General features: G+C 40.1%; 1 protein-coding gene across 1 annotated transcript in view; it reads right to left on the bottom strand.

The window, feature by feature from the left end:
• The window catches only part of LOC123978827 (muscarinic acetylcholine receptor M4-like), a 45803-nt gene extending 20742 nt beyond the window's left edge, over positions 1–25061 (bottom strand). The window contains exon 1 of the mRNA XM_046062349.1: positions 24961–25061. Within this exon, the coding sequence (XP_045918305.1) occupies positions 24961–25015 (55 nt within the window). The 5' untranslated portion in view covers positions 25016–25061. The remainder of the gene's footprint in view (positions 1–24960) is intronic.
• Positions 25062–25307: the final 246 nt, after the last annotated feature.

Raw genomic sequence — 25307 nt, 5'->3', positions numbered from 1 at the left:
CTGAATTTCCACAGCCACAATTAGACAATTACAAAGTCAACCTCCTTTTGCCTAAGGAATGTATCAAGGATTAAAGGATTTATGTCTCAGAAGGATTTGGAAAAATGTGTCCGACTACTGTAAGGGTGTCTTTACAGGTCTCCCTAAAAAATCAGACCGCAGAACGCTGCTGCTCGTGTCCTCAGTAAGACCAAAATTTTGGACCACATCATTACTGCTTTTAGTTTACAAAGTACTGGATAGGGTCAAAATACATTTCTGATCCAGACCTCTCAGGTCATCTGAGACGGGAATGCTTACTGTCTTTAGAGTCAAAATTCAACATGGAAAGAAGCAGCATTTAGTTTTTATGCACCATATCTCCAGAACAATCTGCCAAAATAACTGCAGGTCTGCTGCAACTCTTTAGCCATTTGATGGAACTTAAAAAGCTTCACAATTTAGCATCGCAAAGGTCTTTAGTTTGCACTGCCCAAATTTGAAGTTGATCAGATGAATTCTCTAGGAGGAGTTTACGGAGCCTGATGGCTTTGATGGATAGTCGTCATGGGGGGCTATTGAGCCAAATTTCACATCACCAAGCCCAAATGTGAAATCAGAAAAATAGTATTTACCAGTTCACGTATGGGTGCAAAGTTTTGTGACTTTTTAGGTATGAGGGCTTGTCGATGTCTGAGCAACATTCACAATTGTATGTGCATGCAAGTCTGTCTTTGCCTGCAGCTACACAAATACCAACGGCCCGATGCTCACCCACTACAGTAGCTCCCGGTGGAGAGACATCCACCTCTACAACATGTATAGTTAGAGCACAGCCTGCAACAAGTAAGTCCACTGAGGCAGCACCTATGGACCCTGCTGACTGGATGATTCTTCCTGAACAATTTTTGCCTAGGGCCAGCCTTGACAAAACCAAACATTGGGAAGTTTTAGTTGAGCAGAATGTCTATCAAAAGTTGACAATGTAAACAGTTAGGGATATTTTGAGACCTACAGTATATTAAATGGAATATAAAATTACATATTGTTTTTTAAAAACTGTACGTATGACAATTTTAAAAATGACATGGTGGGAAAGTAATACGTCACTCACATTTCTGTTCTTTTCTTATGAAGAAAACCCTTATAATAAATAATTACAAGCACTATAAAATATTTTCCCGTAATAGTAAACATGTGTTGCTGCTATAAACTCAAGTGATCAGTATTTAAGTATTTAACATGAATAAACTAGTAGGTGTTGAGAGAGAAAGAGAGTAAGAGAACATATCTTTGCCTTTTACCTGCAGTGAGTATTCAGATCCTTTACTTAAGTAAAAGTACCACATAATTCCACATAAAAATACACCATTACAATGAAAAGGTATTGAAAATGCTAGTTAGTTTGAGGAAAATGGACATGTTAAAAAAAGTACTCAATGCATAAAAATGGCTCCTGTGAGTGTATGCAATATATTTAATTATCTACTATATACTGTAAGTACTATTTTATAGTATAGCATTAGATTATTATATCTCATATTAATGTCTAAGCAACATTTAATTTGTGTAGTAACTATTTTATATAGAGCTAAAATAATGGTTATTTTCATTATGGATTAATCTGCTGATCAATTCATGTATTATTACGTATGAGAAATTAACCTTCAAATGACCTTTGTCCAGCCAACAGTCCAAACCTCAAATTATTCAGCTGTGATTAAAGACAAGGAAAAGAAGCAAATCTTCACTTTTGAGAAGCTGAAAACATGAAATGTTTGGCATTTTTGCATGAAGACAAACGTAAACGATTAATCTGTTATCAAAACAGTAGCTGTTCAATGATACCATGGCATCAGTTGATAAGGTGAGTGGAGTGCGGTGGTGTTTAAACATGTATTTAATGTATCTGCAGTGTTCTGTTGTTTGGTGTGAGAGACCCAGGTTCAATTCCCCACTGTGATCCATCCACCTATGTGTCCTTGAGCAAAACACTTAACTCCTAGTTGCTCCAGAGACTATTGTAAGTCGCTTTGGATAAAAGCATCACCTAAATGAATAAATGTAAATGTTTAAAACATGCATATGTATCCTGCCACTGTAAGGCGCACCAAACTCTCTGCTCTTATATTCAGAGAACTGCAGTTACTTTAAATTTTGCAGTTATAGAACAGCTCAGAGAGTAGCTATAAAATCGGATAATGGGATAGGATTTTGAGAAAATTGAGAAAAAGCTGCAAAAATTATTATGATTTGTTATGAAATTCCTCCGACAGTGTTAAAGTTTGACTATTGGCTTACCACCTGTGTCAGACAGCTGATCACTAATCCCTTCCCTGTTATGTAAAGAGCCTCAGCACAGAATAGACTGGCAAATTAAAAATGAATTAAACGCCAGGAGGATAATAATTTAAACTAGAATCTTATTATGATATCACGTGAGACACATTCCCGTGTCCAAGTCACTGTTGAATAAAATGAAGAATAAAAATTAAGTAATATAAGTTAGGTGTGAATATGATGCAGAATAAAACATCTTGATGATTTGTTTCATATTACACTAGAGGAAAATATTGAGTAATTATTTTAAAAATTCACTTGAGGGTCAAAATATCATCCGTTGGTTTTTTTGGGCAAGTTTTGGGCAACATGACATCTGTTACATTCTTAAATTCACCCAGAGCCATCGGGATTTTGTATGCATCCTTCATGTGGGCCAAGTGGAGCTCATTCTGGATACAGTGTCTATTGTTTATGTAATACTCTAGTCACCATACTCAGTTTGTGTTTTTTATGTAATAACTCAACGGTTTCTAAAATCATCTATGGAGGATTTTGAGTCATCAAAACAGATGGAAGCAGAAAGTACAGACTTTGAGGAGTGCATCAGTGCAATAATAAACACACGGACAGGTTCTGTATATGGGGGGGTGATGGGAACACCTGTCTTTATTCCTAGTTTGTGAACCGTGGTTGGCTGGTAAAACCGTGTGTGACAGTATGACTGTTCACCTGACTGACTGCTGGCTCAAGCTTAGAATTGTATTAAAATGCAATGGTGGCTTTTTAATGCACAAGACAATAAATTTGTTAATCCATGACTCCTGCAAGATGACCTTTGACCCCTCCCCTGTGGATGCTGAGACTGGTGGCTCTTCTCATTTCTCTCATGTTGTGCCTCCTCCTCATCTCACTCCTCTGTCCTCCTGTCTGTGACCTGAAAATCGATCTCAGTATGCCGTCATGAATGATCCTCACTTACTAAATGCATCTCAAGGAGCTTGAAGAGAAGAGCTTTGCGTTTTGTGGAAGTCTTTTCAGCACCCATGACGTTTAAAAGAGGCGACACGCTGCTGGAATATACAACCTATGGCGGGAGCAGGACATTGTTCGTTTTGTATTCAGAGGTTGCATTAGTTATTTGAGATGATCAAACTTTCTGCCCTTCACCGAGCTCTAGCCTCACTCCTTAATACCATTTCACCTTGATATTAATGATTTTTCTATCGTTGAATATAGGCTAGTAATGTGCGCATGGGTGGGCCTGGTCATAAAAATTAACATTCTGATTAATAGGGGGTGGGTGAAATAGGGTGAAGCATCTCCCCATTTAGAGAGACACACGTGCATTTACACCCAAGGCACAGATAAATAACTTCCTTGAATAGGCTATTTAAATCTCCCAACTCGCTGACGGGATCTAATGTTAATTATTGTTCTGTATTCTTCTACACATCCAAAAGGTCTCACACGCAGTCCAGGTTCATACGGTGAAACTGTTTGGAGTAAAGTAGCCGTAATCCTGATCAATCCTGAACTCCATCAGAGCGTCCAAACATATATTTCACATACTTAAAAGTCTAATTCTGTTTCCTCTGGAGGGTTACTTTTGTCCTGTCAAGTTTATTACTCCAGTTTTAGTTTGGCTGCCTAATTGTCCCACGATATTTGCTGTGACATTACTGCGCACATGTTGGACACGTTTAAAACGACTTGACAGCAGCCTCTCTAATCATTAAAGTAAGTTACTGCCTCTGGGACAATAAAGTCTAAATCAAATGAATACACTCACATTTCTGTCCAACACACAATAAAGAAATCACCTGGAAAGCTACAGTTCTTTTGCTTATTTTGTGCTGTTTAAATTTGTTTACCCAGTTTAATTTCAATTACTGCACTAAACCACATTTCTATCTGTATTTGCTGAACAGTGCAGGTAGACTATGATCATATTAAGCTGATAAGTGTATAAAACAACAGATTCACAGTGTGTTTTTTCACCCCAAAGTTATCATAGAGTTACCTAGTGTGGCAGTAGAAAGATTTTTGTCACCTTCTGTGGTCAATATGAAGTTTCAATACAGCCAATCTCACCAAATAGCTGCTATCATTTACCAATATTTGTTTATTCGGTCAGGCAATCTCATGATCCTAAAATAATAACTTGTACTTTGTATTTCGAGTCCTTTACTCAAAAAAAATATGGCAACACAATAAGGAAGCAGCTTTAATTTCTGGCTGCCAGAGCATATATTGTATCATTCCCAAAGAGTATTAGCATATTAACTTACTACCTGCCAAAACACATTACAATCTATTAGCACAAAATTGAATTGTTTACTTTCCTAAGAATTATTTATTATAACCTAACCTTTACATGTGTTGCTTAAGTGTCTCGTTTGATATTAATGTCACACTTCAGAGCATGAAGTATTGCATGTTCACACCATTTAAAAGCAACATTTTCCTTAATAGCTTGCAATATGTCTTACATTTTCTAAAAAAATATTCTGTGAAAAATGCTTCTTGCCAAAAATAAGATTTTTTATAAAAAACATTTAAATTTAATCTCAAGGGCACATCCGTGCACACAGATTTGGCTTAGATCTTCTATGAAATATATAACACAGGCAGATGAAAGGTACATTACCACTGATTTCATCACTATCGCATTCATGTGAACAGCATTCCAGCAACAAGGCTGTGGCCAGCACGCTGCTATAACATTTATATCTCTCTAACATGGGGATATACTCAGTCAACAAACAACAAGCAGCCAGCACACTATTGAAATATGAATCTAAAACAGACATTATTTTAAATGACTGTTTAAAAATGTTTGCCTGTTTCATTCCTCATTTACAGACTGCAGCTTTAGATCTGAAAATACAGGCAGACGCACTAAACATCATGAGCAAACGATAAAACAAGAGCAGGGAGGAAACAAGGACTATATATACAAACACACACAAGCAGGCAGGTGACACACATTAGGCAAACAGCACAGACAGGAAACAAAGCAAGACACCGGAGACATACCAACTTCAAAATAAAACAGGAAGCACAAGGAAATACAAAAATCCCCCAAACTGTGACAGATGCATTTAATGAGATGTTTGAAATATTTATGCTCTGTACGCTATGATTAGTCTTTTTCTTGTCTCTTGTCTCCCCCACAGAATCTCCCCAGAGAAGAAACAGGTGAAGATTGACGTGACCTTCCTCTCATACTTCTAAATGCTGAAAGCAAAATATACATGTTACATCATTAAGACAGGACTCAAAAAGAGCAAGAAAACCAAAATGGTCCTTAGGGAACGAAGCTGGTCTGGCTGTTTTCCAGCAAACAAGCCCCTGTGGGGCCACTGGTGTTTTTTTGCTGTAAGTGTGGATTGGAGCAAACCCACACTAAACCCACAGTTCCCACTCACAGCATCATCCTAATTATTGGCCCATTGTGGGCAGGCCACAGTACAGATACAGTACAGAAAGCTTTAAAGACCGTGGGTGTGAACAAAGCCTGTTATGTCAAGATCAGTAACAAATTATTCTTCTGCTCGCACCAGAAAACAAAACATTAATGCAATTATTTCACCCCAAGAGACCTAAAAATTACGCTGTTAAAGTTTTGGGAGAAAAAAAAACATAGAAAGTCTTTACACAATTGGATTATTACAACTTCGGTTTATATTTTGTAGATTTGGTCTTTATTGATTATGATAACGTTGTACTCACTCAAAGTAACTGTGGAGATCTGGGAATGCTACAACAAAGTCTGACAGGGAAACAAACACGAGCAGTCTGACAAGTTGTTGACTAACTATTTGCCCTGATCAGAGGTGGGTAGAGTAGGTAAAAAACTGTAATACTGTAAGTAAACTGTAAGTAAAAGTACTGTTAGCTTGCAAAACCAATTACTCAAGTGTAAGTAGTAAAAGTAGTCATGGCGGTGACGTCAGTTAGAGTCTATGTAGTTTAGATTTAGCTGCTACAGCGTAAATAGTGTATGTACAGGGTATATACTGATTTTGCTGCTGTTCACATAACTGGAGCTGCTCTATAAAGAACAGTTAGTTGTATTTAAAATATTAAATTCTAGTCCTGTTCTGAATTCATTATTTTTTTAATAATATATTTTTTAAAAAGTACTTTAAGTTATGAACCAATAAGGTTATTTATAAAGGACTGAACTGATGAGAGTAGTAGTAGTATCGATAAAATCCTAACAATATCACCCACCCCTAAAGACGGGTTTATTACAATTTATACACATTTTAATAGGAACCCACTCAAATGACCACCTGCTCACTACATTGAAAACCTCTCAACATCACTGAAGATGTCGAGAAACTCATCAAAAGCAGTGGCGGTGGTTCGCTGTAACGTTAATGTTGACGTTAATGTTAATTATTTGATGATTCATGCGTTTATTGTTGTGGGACAGGAGAGGATAGAATAGTAGGAGAATGTAAAATAGAGTAAAAGAGTAAAATAAATAAGAATTTCTTTATTTAAAGAATCTGTGAAGGTAATTTTCTGATGACCCCTGTATATTTCTGACTTTCCCCTAGATGGTCTGCATAACTCACTAGATTTGTCACTATTCACTTTTTCAGAAATAAAGTCGCTAAAGATCTGAAAAATGTAGGCAGTGGACCAAACCACGGTGAGGCATGTGAGGGGGGAGGACATAATCCTTTAAAAGTTGAAAATTGATTGAGCTGTTAACCGTTTGTGTACCAAATACATTGACTACACGCTGACGGATGAACAGTGGTTATATTTAGTTTAGTGCTGGGCAACGATTAAAATTTTTAATCGTGATTTATTGCGTGATTTTCTTGCGATAATCGTGATTCATCGCATTGTTACGCGCAAAATTGAATAATGAATTCTAAAATAGTGTATTGCATACTTTTAGTTTAAATGTACTGCTTTATATACAAAAGCAGTATTCCCTTTACACAGTAGCAATAAAATATTTCAACTTAAACATTAACGTAATCAAATGAAATATTAAACCAAAGCTATTTGCCACTGTCACGGCATTACCTTTTATCTAGCTTGTTAAAACGAGTCTAGTTGTCTTGTTTTTTTTTCTGAACAGGTATCAGCAGAAACATTTTTCTTTTATCAGGGAGCAGCATAAAGAGTCTATGTTCAGTAGCAAGTTTCCCTGTTAGTGTGAGGTAAAGTGGTCGAGGTGTAGCGACAAGCGGGTGCGTTCGTGGTTGTGCTTTGCCTCACGCACACGCTGTCGACATTACATTGTCTTGAACTTTTTGTATGCAACATTCAGCACAAATCATTGGAAGAGAGACTGATGCTGCAGTCTGCCGAAGCCTCCCTCAGCTGCTTGGTTAGGTGGGTAATTTGCAGGCTGATCAACATCCCACCCCTCCTGTGACCCATGGTTTGACTGTAGGCCTATGTGTATTCAGAGCCAGTGAGCAACGGACTTTCAAAATAATCATAATTTTAAAAACAAACTGCGTTAACATGCGATAAAATAACTGTCAGCGTTAATTCATTAATGCGTTTACGCGATAATAACGTGTTAATTTGCCCAGCCCTAATTTAGTTATTTGATAAAAATTAATGCTAGGGACAAATCAGTGGTCGCTGGATACTGGTCAAGACATTTCCCTATTGTCCCCACTAAATTCCACGCCCTTGGGCGAGATACGGGTCATTTACAGGTCACGCATGCCCCAGAAGTAGACTGATCCTTGACTCCTTAGACAAAGCCCTTTGCCTCCGTCCCTCTCCCTGTCAGGGTGATGACAGCCGGCTGATAGGGAGACGCTGGAGTTGAGGCTGAAGGCTAGCAGATAACTGTGTTTTCTTGGAGTCTCGCATGTTTATAGACTCACTGTCTCCGCTTCGAATGCAGTACATGAGACCTTCAGATTTCACCGTGACTAACATCCAGCAGATTGGCTGTTCAGATTTAGGTCAGTTAAAGATGAACTTGTAAAGAAAGACCAGACACACTATGGAATAGCTGACAGATAAATATTGTGGACCAGGAGGGATTCTTCAGATTTTGTTGGTTATGCTTTGTGTTCACACTCTGTATGCTGATGCTACGGTCTCCTCGGCCGAGCTCCATTAAACATGTTGTGTAAGACATCTGGAGTTTCAGAGACACATGGCTCACATTCATTTTTACAACAATATCCAATAATCATTTTTAATTTCTTGGTGCAATATCGTAAAGACATTAGAGGTGGGAGAGCACACTCACTCATACACGCTCAGCACAGATTTCAAACATGATTAAGATCAGCTAGATTCCAATTGCACTGATCAGTGTTAATGAGCTGAGTAGCAGCAAAATGATCAGACCAGTGGCATCAATATAAAAAGTTGTTTTCTTCAATTTGTTCTTAAGAATATTCCTAAGAAAAGTCTACGCCTGATTCATGACATATTCTTAAACTGCACAATTGTTCTCAGCTGTGTCTCAGCAGTCTTAGAAAGATGAATCCCATTGTCTTCAAAAAGTGTAAATGCATCCCCGTTTCTCCTATTTAGCATAATTAAACGCCCCGTTAATCTCAATAAAAGGGCAGGAGACGGCAGGGCCATGTGCACACACAGAAACAAACACATTTACTTTTCAAATTGGAATAACTACTTACTTTGCACAAAGATGTCAGCTCTCAATTGTGTGTGAGTGCTCTTGAGTGTGCATTGATTCTGTGAGCTTCGGTTCAGCTTTACATGTTGCCGACCAGCTTGGAAACAGACTGGAGCAAGAGTTTCAGAGTGGTGAGTTATTAATCTGTAACAAATGTATCTTTCATAGTGTTTAGAAGAGAGAGGAGGAGTGTGTTGCAGCTCAGTGTTTTTCCACCGGTGTTTTTGAGTGTCGGAGTAGCTGCTTGGCGAGCGTTATATGAGGCGCATTTCCAAGCAGCTGTTTTGTTTTCAAGCAGTTCACAGCAGAGTTTTCTGTGGGAGATGGGAACTCCCTTTGGGCTGGACTTTGGGCTTTTACACTTTGCAAACTTATTAAATGCACAAAAAAGGTATATAACTCAATAACAGGAGATACTAAAGGAGATAATACCACCTCTTTAAGAACGGTTGGTGAATGAGGCCAATTATTCAACCCAAATCCGTTTTTTTGATTGATTTTAGAAAGACTGGACAGCAAATAACCACATGAAATGTGATTTTTGCAAATTGGATTGCTACAGATGTGTCTCGATGCACTGGCTGCTCAAGTCGGATAGCAAAGTGTCTTTTGTGTCAATCCCGATGCGACAAACATCGATGACATCAAATCCAGAGTGGCGGAAGTGCACCAGATCGGCTGAGTAGAATCTATGCTGTCACTGCTTCTTTACAGCTGCTCCCATGCTGCTGCGCGACACCCACTGCTACAATTACCAATGTTAGTCCTATTGTTGTAATTATTACTGTCACTATGTTTTTATTAATATTTATATTCTTACCATTACTATTATTTTACATCTCTATGTGGAACTTGCTTTTTATTACTGGGTTCTTTTTCCTCCTGCATCTAGATGCCTAGTTTAAGAGTAATTATCAACAGAAATCCCAATGAAACAATCAAGTCTAATTTTATTAAATTATACTGAGGTCAGAGGAAGTCTGGTATGTCTGATTCTGTGTTTCAGGAATCTACTAACTGTCTCATTTACATTACATTTTTTTTAAATGTCTCTGTACCTTCATCTGTCCGTCTGTAGACACTCTCCTTCTTTTCTCTTCATCTCTACATCTCCCTCTTTTTCCTCCGGTCAAGCCACTGGTTTGTTCTTGTTCCAGTTTAAAAAATGTTTGTGTGTGTGTGTGAGAGAGAGAGAGAGAGAGTTTGTATTATACCCCCCAAGCACAGTGCAGCACTCTGTGTCAGTATGGCTATGCATGTAACCGTGTAAATGTGTGTGTGCATACTAGCAACATTAGCTGTTCTATTTAACACATTTACACTGTAATGGAGCTGATCTCCCCAGTTCTTAATGCCATTTCTCTCTCCCCTTGATTTTTGAGCAAGAGACTAAAATGTTGCCCCCCTCAGTTTAAAAGAAGCCATCATCAGACATACATAATCCCTCAAAGCAATGGTTTTTCCTCCAGTCAAAGCAACATCTTTGAACGTTGTTATCAGGGTAGTTCATCTATCTCATCATTTTGGTTCCAGCTTTCTGCATTGTCTTCCCTTTACTCGGTTTTGTTGGAAGACAAATCTGTCTACAGGCACAAAATGGCAAGTCTGTTTGAGTCTTCGCCAACCAATCGACCAACTAAGACAAACATGACTAACATTGGTTTAATAGCACGTGGTAGAGTTTAAGGAAGTGAATGACCATGACTTTGAGTTGGCAGCAAATCCAAATATCAATCCCAATCAGCATAGTTTTTTCAGTGTATTTCTGTCCATCTTCCATCTCACACACCATACACACTGTTTTTGGCTGTCAAATTCTTTCTTTTTTTCCCTATGGCACAGGACAACAGGAACATCTACTGACTTACCGGAGGAGTCAGCGCATTATTCAGCCAACAGGATTGTTGTCAGTCTTTTTCCCTGCATGGATAAAACACTGTCTGTACTACAAAATGGCTGAATCATCGTTAATTGGGGACTGGACACAAAAAAATAATATGTACATTTCAGACCCTCTTCTACCCTCAGTAGTTCTAAGTGTTGCCTTTATCAGTCACCTAATCTCCACTTTACTGCACACATAGTTCCGTATTAAGATGGCTGTATGCTCTGCAAACAGAGGACCCAGAACGTGCCTCTCGAAATTTAAACAGGCACACGCCTGGTCTGCAGGTCTGCAGGTCTGCAGACCAGGCCGGTCCGTTCCATTTCTGCCACCTTCCAAAACACATAGATGATCAGATAACAAACACATTTATAAAAACCAGAAGAACTTAAAAAGTAAGTAGAAACCTGCACATGAGCTGTGCAGTGGCGACATGCATCATTTTTATTAAGAACCGTCACATTCTGCTTTCCCTGCTTTCTTCCTAAACGACAGGCTTCCTGTCTCCTTGCTGTGATTTGGTCGATAGCACCCACAGTGTTGGAGACCAATCGCAACTCCCACATGGATGAAAGCTTGGCTCGTGTGATTATCATTTTTATTTGAGGAGACCACGAGTGGGACGCTGCACAGAGCATGCTGGAGTCCCTTGGTCTCTGTGTGAATAGTAAATGGACTACTTGTAAAGCGCCTTTATAGTTTTCAGACCACTCAAAGCGCTTTACTCAACATGTCACATTCACATCCATACATACACTGCGGCAGAGGGTAAGGTGCCAAATGCTCATCAGAAACAGAAACTAAACATTCATTAATTACTTTGGGGTTCAGTAACTTACCCGTGGACACTTCAACATGCAGACTGGAGGAGCCGGGGACCTAACTGCCAATCTTCCAATTAATGGGCCAACCGGTCTACCTCCTTTTGTATGAAGACCCTCAGCCCTTTGTCTGCTGGCCTGTTCAAGTCTTGCTTTTTGTCCCACAACCCCTCCACTCTCCAGTTGGTTCATGCCTCTAGCCATGCTTACAAACCCAGAATCAGTTGCAACCTGGTGTTTTGGAGGTCCAGAAGTGATTCTGGTGACGCCACAATGGAGTCAGATACTCAGGAATGCATAGCTGCCTGCCAAGTACGTTCCCAGCACAAGGTTTCTCTTCATGCTTCAGCCCCTTCCAGTTTTCCATCAACCATGGTCCCACATCTCACAGGACTTCATTCACATTGTTTCTCCAAATCCGCTCTTTGTGTTCCTCTGCCTAAGTTACCCTCACCCAGAGAGATAGCTAAATTTGTGCTTAGTGAAGTGTTTTGGTTACATGGCCTGTCTAAATTTTCTCGTAACTGAAATGTTCTCTTAGGTTTGAACAAAAAAGTTCATACAAATCATGTAGAAGGCAAAAACACTTAAAAATCAATTTCAGTCACTCATCATAGCTATATCCATTGGGAAAACATCCATCAGAATCTTTTTCTGCAGATACATTTTACAAGCAAACACCAACAAATGCATGTAGAGCAGAATTAGGCAGATAACGACTGATCATTTGCCCAGAAAAGTCCCCTAAGTCAGCTGGTGCTGAGACTTACTGCCCCGTCTCAGACACGCTCTCACCAGCACAACGCCGCTGCTTTCCAAACACCATATCAAAGTAAACCACGTGAGTAATCAAGTGTTTCCTAAACTTACAGCCAAGGGGGGCGATTTGGCTGCACGTGCACCCTCCTGCTGCTACAGTCCAGAGTAGACATCAAAGTCCACGAGTCCGCATGTGCCCGCTGCGCCTGAGTCTACAGAAGCCGCGTCAAGTTGCACAGAGCAGATCAAACTGGGCAGGAAGTCAAACACAGAACGGCATAGAGAATCTGGTCAATTTTCAAACTAAAACACCCTGTGCATGCTCCCGATCATAAATCAACAAAAAACACAGTTAAAACAGACAAAAAAGAACCATTTATCTAAAATCAAGCTCTGATTACCAAATCAACAAATTCTAAACATGTCAGCAAAATCAGGCAGGGAAACTGCTCTGATTCTGAAATGCTCCCTGGGGGAGATGCAGCTGTGAAGACAACCGAAAAAAACCCGTCTCGCAAAGAGCCCTTGCTGGTCAGCAGAGTAGAAGCCATAGGTAGAAGCACAAAAAGGTCAAAATAACAACAAGCCAACAATGTACTCAGGTCCTGAAACGTTTCCAGTGGAAGTTAACGCTGTGCAGAGGACAGGGACAAAACCGTGGCGCAGCAGTAGCTGGACTCAGTGGACTTTCCGGATAAAATGTTATTTATATTTTGCTTAGAGGACATGATGCACTTTAAGAACCAGTCTTATTTTGAAGCAAAGATTTGTACATTAGCAGAAATGCTGCACATCATGGATGTGAAAACAGTTGTCTGTTTATTTAAATTTGAAAGTTCAATATAAATATGTTGTACCTAAAACCAATGAATAATAATCGTGATCTCAATATGAATAATCGGGATTATCGTTTTGGCCATAATCGTGCAACCCTAAAAGAAACCTATTTGAAACATTGGAATGGAGTACCTAAAAGCCAGAATTTTATTTGCCCCTAAGAAAGAGATTATGAATTGTCAGAATATCTCTCTACTGTCAGAGATAGAAAGCAGAGACATCCTAACCAAGTACAGGCTCAGTGACCACAAACTGGCGAACGAAAAAGGAAGACAAAAAAATCATGGCATCCAGAAGAATACAGAACATGTTGTCACTGTTTGACTGGTGAGACGGAGATGCACTTCCTCTTACAATGCAAAACATCAGATGAAATCAGGAACATTTTAGCAACTCTGAGATCTCAGATTTCCAGGAGCTAAATGTGCTTTCACCATTAAAACTACTCCTATGAGAAGGAGGCAGGGCATATTGTGCTGCACATGAGTGGCCTAGACACACACAGCACATACATGCGTTCACACGCACACACTATGTGGGATAGAAAGGGTCACGGTGGACAACTACAATGTACATACAATCATGTGATTATATGTGTGTGATAAGTAACATTTCCTAAATACACAAATATAGCGGGGATGATCCACTGAATGCTTAATATTTTATGCACATGTTAATTTGAGTCAGATGTGCTGATTTTAAACAATCAGATTTTTTTAAAGCTATATTTTGTTGCTTACTTACACGAACTATTGAGAGGCTCTGATTTTAGGGGTTTAACTAAATGCTCACGCCACACCCCTTCACATTGTGCCCCCTGGTCTTCCGACCACAGCCGGACCCTTCTCCACTAGCCAGACTACAGGAGGTAATGACTAAGCTTGTCTACTGGTTACCAGAAGCATTACTTGCTTTTATTTTTGTTGGCCATCTTTTGTGTTGAAATGCAAAATTTGTATTTTTTGCTTGCTAGCAAGGATCCAGAAGAGGAGGGTTTTGTTGAGATATGAACTTATTTGAACTAAAATGAGGACTCATTTATTGGTGATTGAACTGTGGGTTCTGTATTGAGCACTCATTGTATTGTCATCTGACGGTTTCTGGTGAAATGCATCGTTGTTAGTGATTGTTATTAAGTAAGGTTGGGTGATTGTTATGTACTGAAAGACATGCAAACATGCATGTAATGTTTTTGTGTAAATATACTGAACTTAGAATGACAACAGGATTTACTTGCGATGGATGATGTGTAATGTTACTTACAAATTAACTCAGTCAGAGTCCTGGTCAGAGCTGCTGTAAATCATGTTGGTACTGTATTCCCTGTCGTCAGCCTCCATCGGTCTCGGAGGCTGTGTTTAGACCTGGTCCGTGTGTTACGGGAGGCCTCTTTCTTTTTTCTACTCAACAAATGAAATGTATTTCAGCTAAGACACGTCTCATCGACCTATGGTTTAGTCGACTATTATGAGGCAGTCCTACCTGACACAGTGGCAGGCAGTGAAAAAGGTCATTTCAGACCTACACTGAATTTGGATAACAATTAACTCCCCAACAAACTGACGGGCCGTGATGATGAAGTTATGAGTGATGAACAACCAAGTAGTGTTTCTCATGAAGGGCTTCATATCTTCAGATGAGGAGCGCCTCTATTGATTATGGCAACAACTGCTTCATTGTCATATAGCACTGAGATGCGTTTCCAGTGTTGACCCCAGACATCGCATGCTATGGCAATGGGATATATCTCATACATTTCAGAAGAGGCTGGCTTTGGAAAGAAACAAAACAACAAAAACCCAACAATGGAGCAGCATCTGTGAAAAACTCATCATAGAAGAAAGTGATGCTGTTCCAGTGATCGAGCATCATAGGTCAGAGTGGCACCCTTCATCTATGAGATCTTGCAGATTTGACACTGAAGATGCCATATCTAGTAAATGTGAGATCAAATAGCGCAATGGTGCGCATGCATAGACTGTATATAAGAAGTGGACGTAATCATCGTAATGTCACCCGTTGGTTTGTGGACTGCCGTTTTGAAGCCTCAAGTTTTGGCCAATAGGGGGACACCATGTCGAGTTTTTGCAACCAAGAAGTGCCCGGAAGTGACGATACGGCGGAGCTAACGGCCTGGTGCGGAGCTAGCTAGCTTGATTTGCTAGGTGCATCTGTAACTCACATTAACTGTCATTTTAACAGGGCTGATAACTTTGTCTAGCAAACAACAGTCTTAAAACTAAATGCACTCACCAGACAAAGTGAACAGCCGACTCCTAATAAGCTTTTTCAGCGGCGCTGGTTAAATTTACACAGTGCCGAGGGTACGAGTCGGCTCTAGCCTGATTGACAGGTCGCTATGGTAACGACTTGTCAATCATAGATAATCCTGCCCTGAAATATACTCTGCTTTGTGGTCTATTTTAAAACTAATGGGACCATAATTTACTAAATGAACATCATTTTGTATTGAAGAAGACTTGAAACTAGCGACCGAGACCATAAACTCATCAGAATAATGTTTACTGGGGTAATTATTCAGCTGAGAAGTAGGGTCATTTTCCCATTATTTCTAATGGAACCGGACTTCTTTTTGCAACCAGAAGAGTCGCCCCCTGCTGGATTTTCAACATAATGCAGGTTTCAGGGACTTCCGCATTCGCTTCATATTGTAGACCGGAAGCTTCCCGCTTGTGCGCGTGGTGAAGTTAAGATGGCCAAGAAGAGAGAGCAGCTGATGTTTTGTGATATTATTGGCAGCGACCATCTCATGGATGCTTTTCTCGACTTAGGAAGCGCACATTCATGTCAGTGGAATCTAGTCTGATCCCAAGAAACTACAAGCATATGCCTGGGCCTATTGTTTTTTCGTCTGGCAGGGGGATGCCGAGCGCCTGAAAACAATGTCTCAGTTTGGACAGGGACGGGCCTGAATTGTCATGCGGGGGATCTATGACAGCAAATCATCCAGCAGATGAAGAATGGAGGAGACTCTGACTCTGTAAAACAAAATCCAGCAGAGCGCCTCGGAAATTAAGTTGAGTATGCATAGGCTGAGGGTGCGGGCAAGTCGAAGATTAATCTTTTCTTCCCTGAATACTTTCTTGTGGCTAATCCTAATAGGCTAGTGCTGAACAATGTGAATGAAGAGGACTGAAATGGACCGATAACATAACCATTGTTTACTTCTGCTTCTAGCAACTGAAAAACCATTTCTGGCTCTTTAACTGACTGAAGATGTCTTGCCACTTAAGTGGCTGTGGGGGAAGAGAGAACCCCAATTTAAAAATCCCTAAGAAAGGCCTATAAGAAGATGATCAGGGTGAGAAGAAAGTTCTGCTGCTCTTTTCTCTTGCCACGGTGGGATCCGGGGCTGGATGCTGTGCAGAGGGCAGACTGACTGAGAGTGGGAGTCTTTGCAGTTACTGCGGAAGTGAAGCACTTGGGGAATTTAAAGACATTAGCGCAGCTTTGCTGGAGAAGATTTTGTGATAAAGATGTTCTTCCCGTATCTAATATTGATAATAGAAGGATAAAAGTGTCATTTGGAGTCCGTTCATAGTTTTGTAGGATTGTTTGCATCGTTTGAAGTCACTGCTGCTCATATTTGTGGCAAAGATGGGAGGAGAATGGGGTTGAGTACACCTGTCATCACCCAGCCTTGATAGAGCGGAGAAGAAAAACGTGGCTCAAAGCAGATTCAGCTGCTTTCCACGCTCTCAAAGCTGTTGTGGTGGAAAAGAATCTCCTTTGAGACTTGAAGCAGATGATAAGCTTCAAGCACAATGCTATGCCTTTTGTGCATAGTCAGATTTGTTTCATTCAAGTTCAACTGTGTTGTTCAACAGTTACTGAATAAAAAATGGCCACTGCTGTGAGGACTAGTAACACTGTTCTATTGTCTGCACTGCCCTAACACTGTTACACCCAGCTAGAAAAATACTACTTTATCTATTTGTAGTTGTAGGAATATTTCTGCCAACTTGATTATGAGGTAATTTGTCATCTGTAGTTGTAGCACACACTGTGGTTTTCAAACTTGAACCAAAACAGGATTTCTGGAGGTGTACCACTCTTCCATGCTGAAGTATGCTTAAAAGAGGCTGCACTGCAATCATGAATCATAACGCCAACATTCGCAGACCACAGGCAACAAAATGTACAGGTGAAAATGTGGTAAATTACAGGGAATGTCGAATGATAGATCTAGCACAGTGTAAATTGTAATGCCATGTTGCTTTTGTTAAAAACAATTTTTAAAAATATATATATTTCAAATAAAGATACAGAAACACAGGTGTGCTTCTTTTATTATTATTGTAAATGATGGAAACTTATAAAAAACAAAAACCAACATAGCATAGATAGGCATACACAGTTAAATAAACAATGTCTTATGCCTCCTTGTACCATGTGTCACTCAGTGGGGGTAGCTGCAGTTGCTTCCACAATGACTGTAAAGATAAAAAACAAACAAATGTTCTGCTATTATTGTGAATAATGGAACAGGTTCAAATGATTGTTGAGCAATTCAGCTATTGAAGAGTCACTTTTTAGGTGTATATTCACAGATCAAATATTCATCTGTGCACTTTGGCTCGAATAAATACGGACAGCCATTAAACTCAAAAGACTCCTCATCAACAACGAACTTAAAATTCAGCTATTGAACTTTAATAGGGCCTACATTTGGGCTAACAGATCGCTAGCACCTTTATTAGTTTCATTATGGTACATTGTTGTCATTCATTAAATCCTTGTCCAAAAAAAATGGTCTCCATGGTGGTTAGTCTTTAATGTGTTGATGCTAATGAAGTGATAACTTGTCTATAATGAGAAACATTCATGCATAACAAGGTTAACTCTTTGAATATTTGCTGCAGCACCAGTCAACCTTTTTTAATGTCCCACCCCATCCAGGCTGTGATTTGTCAGTTCAGGAAAAGTGATTTTGATTGATGAACAACTTTGTGCACACGAATGGATAAAAAAAGCGCCTGATCTTCTCCCTACTGCCTCTCCGCCGGTGGAGAGGGCAGAGAAGAGAAGCCTTCCAGCAGGCTGTGAGAAGTCAGTACACCAAAGAGTAAAATGTAATGTACTGATCAAAGCAATGCAAAAATGCTGATTGTAGAAAGTAAAAGCCGAATCCCACACATTTTGGGCAATTTATAAATCCTGTCCGGAAGCATTTTTTAGGTCCCAAAAAGAGGACCCCTAACAATATGACCAGTATGAACCAATATCTTGCACTTTCACAGCATATTACATCTGAAAAATACCACAATTCTCTCACTACTTTGTTGCTGTGTGAAAAGAAATGCTTGTTTTCCTGCCGTAATCATTTCCAGTGCAGTTTCAATCAATCCCTGTAAGGCTGGAGTGTGTATAAATGTGGCTGAATCTGATGTCTTTTATGTAATTATGTTGATTTATATATTTTAATGTGAAGCTCCGTATAGACTGTGGCAACAAATTTCCTCGGAAAAGGACAATAAACAATCTATCTACAGTCTAGGCCAGACTAGTTGTCCAATCTAGTTTGAACAGTTGGTGTAAATCCTCATCTGCCTCTTGTCAAACCTCTACCCCCTAATTCGTCTATCGGGCCTCTGCATCCTTCCTTCTCTCTCCAACTTTACATCCCTCTGTGCCTATTTTGAAGCCAGCTCACAGGGATTGCGCCAGTAACATCTGGGGCTGACACAAACACATTCACATTCATACACAGACACACAGGCACACACTGAATGCAACATGGCAACTGCCGTGTCCTCAAAAACTAGGCCATAACAGGGTGGAAACAGAGTAGACAATGATAGCTGAACTACAGTTGTAAATTATGTTCAATTCTTTACGCACCCCACCTCTTCCCCCACCACTCCAATAAAAATAAAATAATATTTCTGCCTTTCTTTTGAATTAAATTCTCACTACTCCAGGATGCTTTCCACTGAAGCGACAGTGAGCTGCACTTTATCGGAGATGGTGAAATTAACATTTGTGTGGATTTGTGGTGAGATTAATGTCTGATCAGAAGTGTTTTCAGTGAGATTTCCACTTTCTTGTCTCATCCAAATGGTCTGTCAGATGGTCTGAAGGGGATTCTATCATATCAGCAGTAATAATGCAAGCTAATGCACAGCGGAGTATAGGGCAGATAAACTTCTAAAAAAATAAATATATGAATTCTCATCAAATGATGATGGAATGATTAAATATTGTTTTTTTTCTCGACATGTCAGTGGACACGGATATGTAGGATCAATTTTGAATGTGCAGAACATGAGCAGAAAAGAGGAGTTATCAAAGTCCACGGGTTTATAAATTAATTAAAATATAATTTATGTGAATAGCAGCCCTGATAATATTTTACACACAATATTTCCTTAAAATGCTGTAAGTAAGGAGGTGGGTGGGTCAGAAACCAAACATTCATCAAAAAGTCAACATTGAATGTTTTTATTTAAAGTATGTAATTTACATAAGTTGCATAAGTAACGCAAGCAACGTTACTTAACTAACTTAAGTTAAGTAACGTATGTAACATCGTTATTTTAACCTAAACCTAACAATGTGTTTTTGTTGCCTAAACCTAACCAAATTGTGATGTTTCAACGTTAACAAATACTTTTAATTTGAAAGTCTAATCCAGACGTTGAAAATTTACTGTTGCTAACTTGACCGAGGAACGTCAAAAAAAGGGCTACCCAGGGCGTTAAAAGGCGACGCCAAGGGTTCTTGACCAAGAGCCCATATGTGACGAGTTGGGAGTAAGAATGTGTTGCTATCTCAGGCCTGGGTCAGTTCATTTAATAGAGATCAAGCTGAGAGGCACCACTCAAACGCCAGGTCATTTACTCAAAGGGTGAAATTCCTATGGCCTAGTTAATAAATATGTTCATTACAATGTTGTGTGAAAGATGTGAAACATTTAAAAAAAAAAGAAAACAACTTCTAAGAAAGCTGAATATTGTACAATATTGTGATTTTTCAGAATGTTTGAGAAACCTGAATGGAGTTTCTAGATGAAAGAATGCCAAGACTATAAGTCTTAAGGTTCTCTACGGCTGCTCCGGCTTCCTACAAAATATTACACCGTAACTCCGGAGTTATAACGCAGTACGTTGCAGGTTCTAATCTAAACCGAAATCTTAACCTGAAAAGTAACTAACTATATCTTTTAGATAAATGTAGTGGAGTCAAAAGTACAATATTCCCTCTGAAATGCAGTTGAGTAGAAGTATAAACTAGTAAAAAATGAAAATACTCACATAAAGTACAAGTACCTCTAAATTGTACTAAAGTACAGTACTTGAGTAAATGTTCTTATTAACTTTCTGTAACTGGTTTCATCCTTTGGAAGCCACTGGAATTTAGCTAAATGCTACATCGCCTTTGCATTCCACTAATGGAGCATGTTTTTCACATCTGCTATTTGCACCTGTTCATCCTATACTGTTAATTGCTGTGTCATCATTGCATCCTTCAATCCCCAGATCCTCCAGTCTGCATGTGTCCTTGTCACAATCCTCCAAATTTCTCCCAATGGCTGTGCCATCGGTGTATGAGTGTGTCCAGTTCTATTCTGATGTGCAGTTAGCACGTTGCAAGTAGCCTCCGCCTTAGAGGGAGAATGGGGTGAATGTGACATGTCCGAAGTTGCTATATAGTAGAGTCTCTCATATTCTTTGCTCTCTGTAAGTGTTGTCATGGTTATTGATCCTTTATCAAGCAGTTCTGGTGACTGCTGACCTCGTCAAGTGGCACCACGCGTCACATGTGGTCCGTAGTGACCCCATGACACACACGGTCCATAATGAACCCATGACATGCACATGGTCCATAGTGATCCCATGTTATAGAGAGCCCATGACACGCACATTGTCTATAGTGACACAATGTTATAGTGACACCATGACCCGCACATGGTCCATAATGAACCCATGACATGCACATGGTCCATAGTGATCCCATGTTATAGAGAGCCCATGACACGCACATTGTCTATAGTGACACAATGTTATAGTGACACCATGACCCGCACATGGTCCATAATGAACCCATGACATGCACATGGTCCATGGTGATCCCATGACGCGCACATGATCCATGGTGATCCCATGATGTGCACATGGTATATAGTGATCCCATGACGCGCACATGATCCATGGTGATCCCATGATGTGCGCATGGTATATAGTGATCCCATGACGCGCACATGATCCATGGTGATCCCATGATGTGCGCATGGTATATAGTGATCCCATGACGCGCACATGATCCATGGTGATCCCATGACACGCACATGGTATATAGTGATCCCATGATGTGCACATGGTCCATAGTGATCCCATATTATTGAGAGCCCATGACACGCACATTGTCTATAGTGACACAATGTTATAGTGACACCATGACCCGCACATGGTCCATAATGAACCCATGACATGCACATGGTCCATGGTGATCCCATGACGCGCACATGATCCATGGTGATCCCATGACGCGCACATGGTATATAGTGATCCCATGTTATATTGACTCCATGACGCGCACATGATCCATGGTGATCCCATGACGCGCACATGGTATATAGTGATCCCATGTTATATTGACTCCATGACGCGCACATGATCCATGGTGATCCCATGACGCGCACATGGTATATAGTGATCCCATGTTATATTGACTCCATGACGCGCACATGATCCATGGTGATCCCATGACGCGCACATGATCCATGGTGATCCCATGACGCGCACATGGTATATAGTGATCCCATGTTATATTGACTCCATGACACGCACATGGTCCATGGTGATCCCATGATGTGCACATGGTATATAGTGATCCCATGACGCGCACATGATCCATGGTGATCCCATGATGTGCACATGGTATATAGTGATCCCATGACGCGCACATGATCCATGGTGATCCCATGACACGCACATGGTATATAGTGATCCCATGATGTGCACATGGTCCATTGTGATCCCATGACGTGCACATGGTATATAGTGATCCCATGACGCGCACATGATCCATGGTGATCCCATGACGCTCACATGATCCATTGTGATCCCATGATGTGCACATGGTCCATTGTGATCCCATGATGTGCACATGGTCTATGGTGATCCCATGACGTGCACATGGTCTATGGTGATCCCATGACGCGCACATGATCCATGGTGATCCCATGATGTGCACATGGTATATAGTGATCCCATGAGGCGCACATGATCCATGGTGATCCCATGATGTGCACATGGTCCATTGTGATCCCATGACACGCACATGGTCCATGGTGATCCCATGACACGCACATGGTCCATGGTGATCCCATGACACGCACATGGTCCATGGTGATCCCATGACATGCACATGGTCTATAGTGACACCATGTTATAGTGACCCCATGACACGCACATCGTATAGTGGCCCCATGTTATAGCGTTGAGCATTAAGCATCAGCATACACTAGTAATAGGGAGATCTCTCAAATAATGACAAAATGGCTGAAATGAAAAGTATTCAGAGTTCACCTGATCAGAGTAAAAAACATACATACCTGCATGCATGTTTGGTTTTTTGCTTTGTTTTTTTGTTTTTTGATGCAAAGACAAACACACAAAGACACATGCCCACTCATACAGTAGATACATACAAGAAATGAATGCTCCACACACACCGCTGCTTGCTGAAATACACAAAAATGTGTACACACCCCCATCCAAAATTTTTTATCCACACAAATAACTATATACACACACACACACACACACACACACACACACACACACACACACACACACACACACAGAGACAAGCATGCCTATACACCATGGGGATCTGTTCTCTGCAGGAGCGAGGATGTAAATAGGATAGAATTAGCAGAGCAGGCATAAGAGGTGAAGAGAGGGAGGCGAGGAGAACAGAAGAGCTGCTGATGGAGGGGAGGAGACAGGGGAGGAATCACAGAAAATGGAGGGGGACTGTTACATCAACCCCCCGATGTTTTATCTGGATCTCAGAGCTGTCACTCATTCTATCACGCAGTCTTGCTTCCACTTTTCCTTCAGTGACAGAAAGGCCTTTTTTTATTTTTACCACATAAAAACTCATTCAACCAACATGCTGTTTTGTACATGCAATTTGTCAGTTAAGATGTATAAATATGCACATTATAAAGACCTTTAATTAAATACTATTCTAATAAACATATACACTTAGTGAGCAGCCATTTTAAACTAGCAGCCAATTAATGCAACCTCTGACAAACTTGTTTTTGTTGACAGTGAGGTGTCAGAGTTTTCCTTCAGTTTTGAGGCAGTTGTTTTTATCCCATTATATTGGACTCCAATGTAAGGTGAATCTTTAATATTTTGCTTTTCCATACAGTATGGTAAATGGACTGTACTTGTATAGCACCTTTCTAGTCTTCCGACCACTCAAAGCGCTTTTTAAACTACGTCACATTCATACACTGATGGCAGCGGCAAAGGTGCCAACTGCTCATCAGAACAGAAATTAACATTCACACTCACACACGGATTGCACAGCCATCGGAAGCTGATTAGTATCTTGAACAAGGACACCTTGACATGCAGACTGAAGGATCGAACCACCAATCTTGTAATTTGCGGGCAACCTGCTCTACCTCCTGACGTCTTTCACGATCATGCAGTCTAATACAAAGAAGAATGAGTTAACCAAAACAAAAGCCCTGAACTAAAGCTTTACATGTTCAGTCACTAAGTGGCTTTTGACAGATGTACACTGAATGTCTTCTAATGGTTTATAAACTGCATTTCCCACATTTCTCTCCTTCTCTCTCTTATGTCTCTCACTATCTTTCCACACACACAAACACACACACACACACACACACACTGAGGGATCCTCACAACATGTTGATTTGCACCATCCATTTACACACATAATTCCATTTATATGTCTTTGCATCCATCTTTGCTCTTTTGCAGCCTTGATACTTTTATATTCCAATAAAAATATGAAAAGATGAGGGAAAATTTCATAAAAAGAGCAGGGTGGAGAGGGGGCAGCGGGGTTCATTCAGGCTTTTAAATCTCTGAAAACCTAATTCTGCATGTCTTCTCTCACTCTGTGTTCATTATCTCCTCCTTCACCACCTCTTTTCTTCTCTTTTTCCTTTTTGCCCCAAAGGAAAAGCTGCTGCTCTTTCTGTTTGGATTTCCAAAAAACAACATGCCCTTCCATCATTTAGACATGGTCATGAAGAAGAAAACCCTATTCTGACTCATCTTTTCAACATGATGCTGATATTGATCATGTACATATCAAAGTATCACTTGCCTGCTGATCCAAGAGCACTTTATCAGTCAATTATTAGCTATAAAGGTAGAAAAAAACATCAACGCCAGAATAATAAGTAAATGCAGCCCTTGTTTAATTTACTATAATTTAAAAGAATGCCACATATTTACATGTCAGTATTAGTTGGCTGTGAAAATTTCCACGTTATTTGCTTCACAGTGTTCAGCATTATTTTATTTTTTTCTTTTGCCATGTGTTGTTTGACTTGTCCAGAAACTTCTGAACTTCTAAAATCCTAAATTATACGCATATTTTATGTTTTTAATTGGTTAATATAATTACAATGAACCTACACCGTCTTTTGTTTGACATTTCCAACTGTAAATGGTCAAAGCCTTAATTAACAACTGTGCACGTGTCTGTTTACAAAATGAATTGAGCTTTTCACTCACCATTGAAGTTCCAGAGGGGCTGAAGCCCCCCACCTCCGTTACTGTCGTTACTCATGTTGCATGGCGGGGCACCAACAACTGCCAACCCGAGACTTCTCTTCCTTTTCTCTCCGCTTGCGCTCTTGTCCACTTCCCTTCCTCCAAGTTTCCCACCGGCTTTCGCACCACAATTCCTTCCGTAGTCCTTCTATAATTCTATATCCCTTTATTTCTTTGTTTTCTCCTCCCCTGCTCTGCTGCTACACCGAAGGAATCAGAGTTTACTCTGTGTTGTTGATCCTTTGCTTCTGTTATGATTTCTCTTTCGTGTATGATATTAACACATTTGTATGTGGCAGTTTTCCTCT

The sequence above is a fragment of the Micropterus dolomieu genome, linkage group LG01 (genome assembly GCF_021292245.1).
Source record: "Micropterus dolomieu isolate WLL.071019.BEF.003 ecotype Adirondacks linkage group LG01, ASM2129224v1, whole genome shotgun sequence".
In the NCBI taxonomy this organism is placed as follows: domain Eukaryota; kingdom Metazoa; phylum Chordata; class Actinopteri; order Centrarchiformes; family Centrarchidae; genus Micropterus; species Micropterus dolomieu.
Note: the sequence above shows the minus strand (reverse complement) of the source record. Positions and strands in the feature narration are given on the sequence as shown.